The 5,157-nt window shown below is 44.3% G+C and overlaps 1 protein-coding gene across 2 annotated transcripts; it reads left to right on the forward strand.

Moving 5' to 3' along the window:
• The first annotated feature begins 2,252 nt into the window (after positions 1 to 2,252).
• LOC119966849 (testis-expressed protein 50-like) lies at positions 2,253 to 4,914 on the forward strand. 2 transcript variants are annotated; one of them, XM_038798815.1, is made up of 2 exons: positions 2,253 to 2,621; positions 4,699 to 4,914. In XM_038798815.1, the coding sequence occupies exons 1-2, from the start codon at positions 2,298 to 2,300 to the stop codon at positions 4,885 to 4,887; spliced, it is 513 nt and encodes a 170-aa protein (XP_038654743.1). In that variant the 5' UTR covers positions 2,253 to 2,297; the 3' UTR covers positions 4,888 to 4,914. The 2 variants fall into 2 exon arrangements, with proteins under 2 accessions (XP_038654743.1, XP_038654744.1); XM_038798816.1 differs by having other exon boundaries at positions 4,702 to 4,914.
• The last annotated feature ends 243 nt before the right edge of the window (positions 4,915 to 5,157 follow it).

Raw genomic sequence — 5,157 nt, forward strand, 5'->3', positions numbered from 1 at the left:
AACGATACTGCATCTAAAGCAATTCTTCTCCCTGCTGTGTAGTTGCACTCACGATGGATTGCTGTTTGATAGCATTGACAGACTTGGTGGCCTCAATAACCTCCTTGCCTGCTGTACTATCCGAAAATTCCCTGATTCTAGGAGAAGCATCTTTACCCAGATATTTTTTAAAACTTGAAATAGAAGAGAAACTGGCTTAAATAGAATTGAAGGGAAAATTAGATAAACGGATGAGCAAGAGAGGAATAGATGGATATGCACATGGGGATAGAGGAAGTTTTTAAAGATTCGTTCTTGGGATGTGGCTGTTGCTGCCGTTATTGCCTATCTCTCATTGCCCTTGAACTGAGTGGCCTTGCTAGGCCATTTCAATGCGGGGCAGTTAAGATTCAACCACGTTGTGTGGGCCTGGAGTCACATATAGGCCAGACCAGGTAAGGATGGCAGATTTCCTTCCCTGAAGAACATTAGTGAACCAGATGGGTTTTTACAACAATTGGCAATGGTTTCATGGTCATCATTAGATTTTAAATTCCAGATTTTTATTGAATTCAAATTTCACCATCTGCTGTGGTGGGATTCGAACCTGGGACCCCAGAGAATTACCCTGGGTCTCATGGAAAGTCTAATGGAAAGGGTACTGAGGGATAGGATTTCTGAGCATCTGGAAAGACACTGCTTGATTAGGGATAGTCAGCACAGGTTTGTGAGGAGTAGGTCTTGCCTCAGAAGTCTTATTGAATTCTTTGAGGAGGTGACCAATTATGTGGATGAAGGTAAAGCAGTGGATGTGGTGTACATGGATTTTAGTAAGGCATTTGTTAAGGTTCCCCATGGTAGGCTTATGCAGAAATAAGGAGGCATGGGATAGTGGGAAATTTGGCCAGTTGGATAACGAACTGGCTAACCGATAGAAGTCAGAGAGTGTTGGTGGATGGCAAATATTCAGCCTGGAGCCCAGTTACCAGTGGCGTACCGCAGGGATCAGTTCTGGGTCCTCTGCTGTTTGTGATTTTCATTAATGACTTGGATGAGGGAGTTCCTATCATAGAATTTACAGTGCAGAAGGAGGCCATTCAGCCCATCGAGTCTGCACCGGGTCTTGGAAAGAGCACCCTTTCCAAGGTCAACAACTCCACCCTATCCCCATAACCCAGTAACCCCACCCAACACTAAGGGCAATTTTGGACACTAAGGGCAATTTATCATGGCCAATCCACCTAACCTGAAGGGTGGGTCAGTAAATTTGCAGACGATACGCAGATTGGTGGAGTTGTGGATAGTGAGGAGGGCTGTTGTCGGCTGCAAAGAGACATAGATAGGATGCAGAGCTGGGCTGAGAAGTGGCAGATGGAGTTTAACCCTGACAAGTGTGAGGTTGTCCATTTTGGAAGGACAAATATGAATGCGGAATACAGGGTTAATGGTAGGGCTCTTGGCAATGTGGAGGAGCAGAGAGATTTTGGGGTCTCTGTTCATAGATCTTTGAAAGTTGCCACTCAAGTGGATAGAGCTGTGAAGAAGGCCTATGGTGTGCTAGCATTCATTAGCAGATGGATTGAATTTAAGAACCTTGAGGTGATGATGCAGCTGTACAAAACTTGGTAAGGCCACATTTGGAGTACAGTGTGCAGTTCTGGTCGCCTCATTTTCGGAAGGATGTGGAAGCTTTGGAAAAGGTGCAAAGGAGATTTACCAGGATGTTGCCTGGAATAGAGAGGATGTCTTACCAGGAAAGGTTGAGGGTGCTAGGCCTTTTCTCATTAGAACAGAGAAAGATGAGGGGCAACATGATAGAGGTTTATAAGATGATCAGGGGGAATAGATAGAGTAGACAGTCAGAGACTTTTTCCCCGGGTGGAACAAACCATTACAAGTGAACATAAATTTAAGGTGAATGGTGGAAGATATAGGGGGATGTCAGAGGTAGGTTCTTTACCCAGAGAGTAGTGGGGGCATGGAATGCACTGCCTGTGGAAGTAGTTGAGTCAGAAACATTAGGGACCTGCAAGCGGCTATTGGATAGGTACATGGATTACGGTAGAATGATGGCGTGTAGATTAATTTGTTCTTAATCTAGGACAAAAGTTTGGCACAACACTGTGGGCCAAAGGGCCTGTTCTGTGCTGTATTTTTCTATGTTCTATGTTCTATATGTTAATAAAAGATAGTGACGTCACCAACTGTTGACTGTGGCATCACAAGAAAGGTGGCGGTTGAATGTTCCTCGGTCATGACATTCACATGTTTTGTGAATCACCTGGCAACAAAGTGTTGGTGAGAGGACTGCCTGGGAAATGCAGTTTCGAATTGGGCTCCGTTTGCCCCCGATGTTAATTTTCTTGTTAAGTGCTGGCCCCTCAGAAGCCATTTCCCGCCCAGCTTGGTTCCGAGTTGGAATGGAAGTGTTCCCAGAGGATCTTGCTGTGACGCAGCCTGATTTTTCGCAGTGGTGTTTGCCATATCCGCTTGGTGCAATATGCTTCGAAAACGCCGACGCGACACAGATCCAGGAGTGGGCCACAAACCTAGGCTTTCTATTCCTCATCTTGGGATTGCTGTTGTTGACCTCGTTTGTCGTGTTTCTCAAGAGAAGGTGGCTCTGGAGGCCCTCAAGGGCAGTAAGTGAACTTCCCATGGATAAATATTAACCAGAAATCTGCTTTGCAGAATTCGAATATTCCTGGAATAAAAAAGGGTCATAATGAATTCTTGTCTAAATTAATGCAATTCTCTTTGTAAGGAAAGATTGAAAGAGGTTGACAGTTCACCAAGTGATTAGATGCAGTGTGCTGATGTAATGGAAATAGTCCATTTAGTTCGTCGTGACTGTGTCTGTCTTTGAAAAGAATGCCAAGAGAACCCTATTTCCCTGCTCTCTCCCTGTAACTCCTAAAATCCTTCCCCTGCAAGCACTTATCCATATTCCTTCTGAATATTTATTTATTTATTTATTTTAATTTAACTTAGAGGACCCAATTATTTTTTTCCAATTAAGGGGCAATTTAGCCCACCTAATCTGCACATCTTTGGGGTGTGGGGGTGGGGGTGAGACCCACGCAGACACGGGGAGAATGTGCAAACTCCACACGGACAGTGACCCAGGGCCAGGATCAAACCCGGGTCCTCAGCACCGTAGGCAGCAGTGCTAACCACTGTGCCATCATGCCGCCCTTTCCGGAATTTATAATTGAATCTGCTTCCGTTACATCTTCCGGCAGTGCACTCGGGAGTATTTCACCAGGATGTTGTCTGGGATGGAGCATTTAAGTTATGGAAAGATGTTGGATAGGTTTGGGTTGTTTTTATGAAGCAGGGCAACGTGATCGAGGTGAACAAGATTATGAGGGGCATGGACAGGATGGAAGGGGAACAGCTGCTCGCCTTAGTTGAAGGGTCAGTCATAAGGGGACACAAGTTCAAGGTAATGGCAGGAGGTTTGGGGCGGGGGGGGGGGGGGGGGGGATTTGAGGGAAAGCCTGTTTACCCAGAGGGTGGTGATGGTCTGGAACACACTGCCAGGGAAAGTAGTAGAGACAGGTTGCCTCACATCCTTTAAAAAGTACCTGAATGAGCACTTGGCACGTCTTAACATTCGAGGCTATGGGCCAAGTGCTGGATTAGGATTGGCAGATCAGGTGCCTTTTATGTGGCGGTGCAGACTCGATGGGCCGAAAGGCCTTTTGTGCACTGTATTATTCTGTGATTCTGTGACTATCACAACTTACTGTGTTTGAACCAAAAACGCACCTCACCTCTAGTTCTTTTGTCAATTGCCTTAAATCTTCGTACATTTAACAAAAAACATTGTCAGAAAATTAACTTCAAGTTGTTTTGGTTAATTAGGACGGTATGATTCTTAATAAACAAAATAACTCTGATGATACAGGGACACATCAATTCTCACCTTTTTTACCATTGAACATTTGAGCTGTGACCCTCAGAGCACAGTCAGTTAAATTGCTGGTTGATGATGTGCCACTGTTCACTGACCCTTCACTTGATCAGGGATCCGAGTGAAACCAATTAGATCCTCATAACTAAAAGAACAATCATACTTAAGTAAGATCTCTTCAGGATGTGCTGACCCATTGTTTGGAGGATTTTGAATGGGCAATGGATTGACCGGCAATTCAAATGTGACAGAAAGGAGCAGTAGGGCAAGCCATCTTGTCAGCTCAGCACAGAAGGAGCTTGGCTGTGAGGCAGTGGCATACAGAACCAGCTTGCTCCTGCTGCGTATGACTCAGATAGTCCATCTATTCACTGGCGAGGCTCACAGATCTCATTCTGGAGTTTAGGATCGCCAGGAGAGAAATGACCTTTTGCATTGTTGCAGCACTTACTGAATGCTTTCCCAATGTCAACCAGGTTGAACCAGTGTGACGTGCTGAGTAAAGCCACGGAATGGAAAGTACGCATTTTCAACGCTTGGGAATGGAGTTATTGAGCAGCAGAAGCCAAGACAGTGGGTAGTCAATCTGAGTGCAGTGTTGACAGTGGTTTCGACACAGATCCTAGATCACTGTCCAATAGATTATGCCACCCAGCAGAGCAAAAACATAGGAGAAAAAAATTTGTGGCATCGTAGGCTGATGAAAAGATAAATCACATTTAATTTTACAACCATGTTTCTAACTGTTTCTTATTAGCAAGTAAACCAAATGTTTTTTTTTTTTTTTTTTGCCTATTTTTCAGCAGCACTGTCCAGGCCCTAATTATTTAGATTCAAGTTCGGAGAATGACATCTGTTCGAATGTTCCTGAAGATATCTGTAAAATTATTTTCAAGATAGAGGATCTTGAAAAGAGGAAGAAGCAATTAGAAGCCAATTTCCAGATGCTAAGGAAAAGTCGTGCTTTTCCCACAAAGAAACATTCATTCTGATAGCTCAGCCATTCAGCCTCTCTACGCTACCCCCCCCCCCCCCCCCCCCCCCGGCAACACCCCTCCCTCCCCCATGCCAAACTGTACTCCCTGTGGTATATTTAAAAAGCTTCATGCAGTTTAAATTTCTGGATTATATGAACTCATATCTTTGTACAATTTACAATGTATTAAAAATGTTTACATCTGTCACACTTCCTGTCGTCTTGTAAAGCATAAAATTTGATTTCACAGTTATAATGGTAACTGCCTATGTAAACACATCACGTT

The sequence above is a fragment of the Scyliorhinus canicula genome, chromosome 6 (genome assembly GCF_902713615.1).
Source record: "Scyliorhinus canicula chromosome 6, sScyCan1.1, whole genome shotgun sequence".
Classification (NCBI taxonomy): domain Eukaryota; kingdom Metazoa; phylum Chordata; class Chondrichthyes; order Carcharhiniformes; family Scyliorhinidae; genus Scyliorhinus; species Scyliorhinus canicula.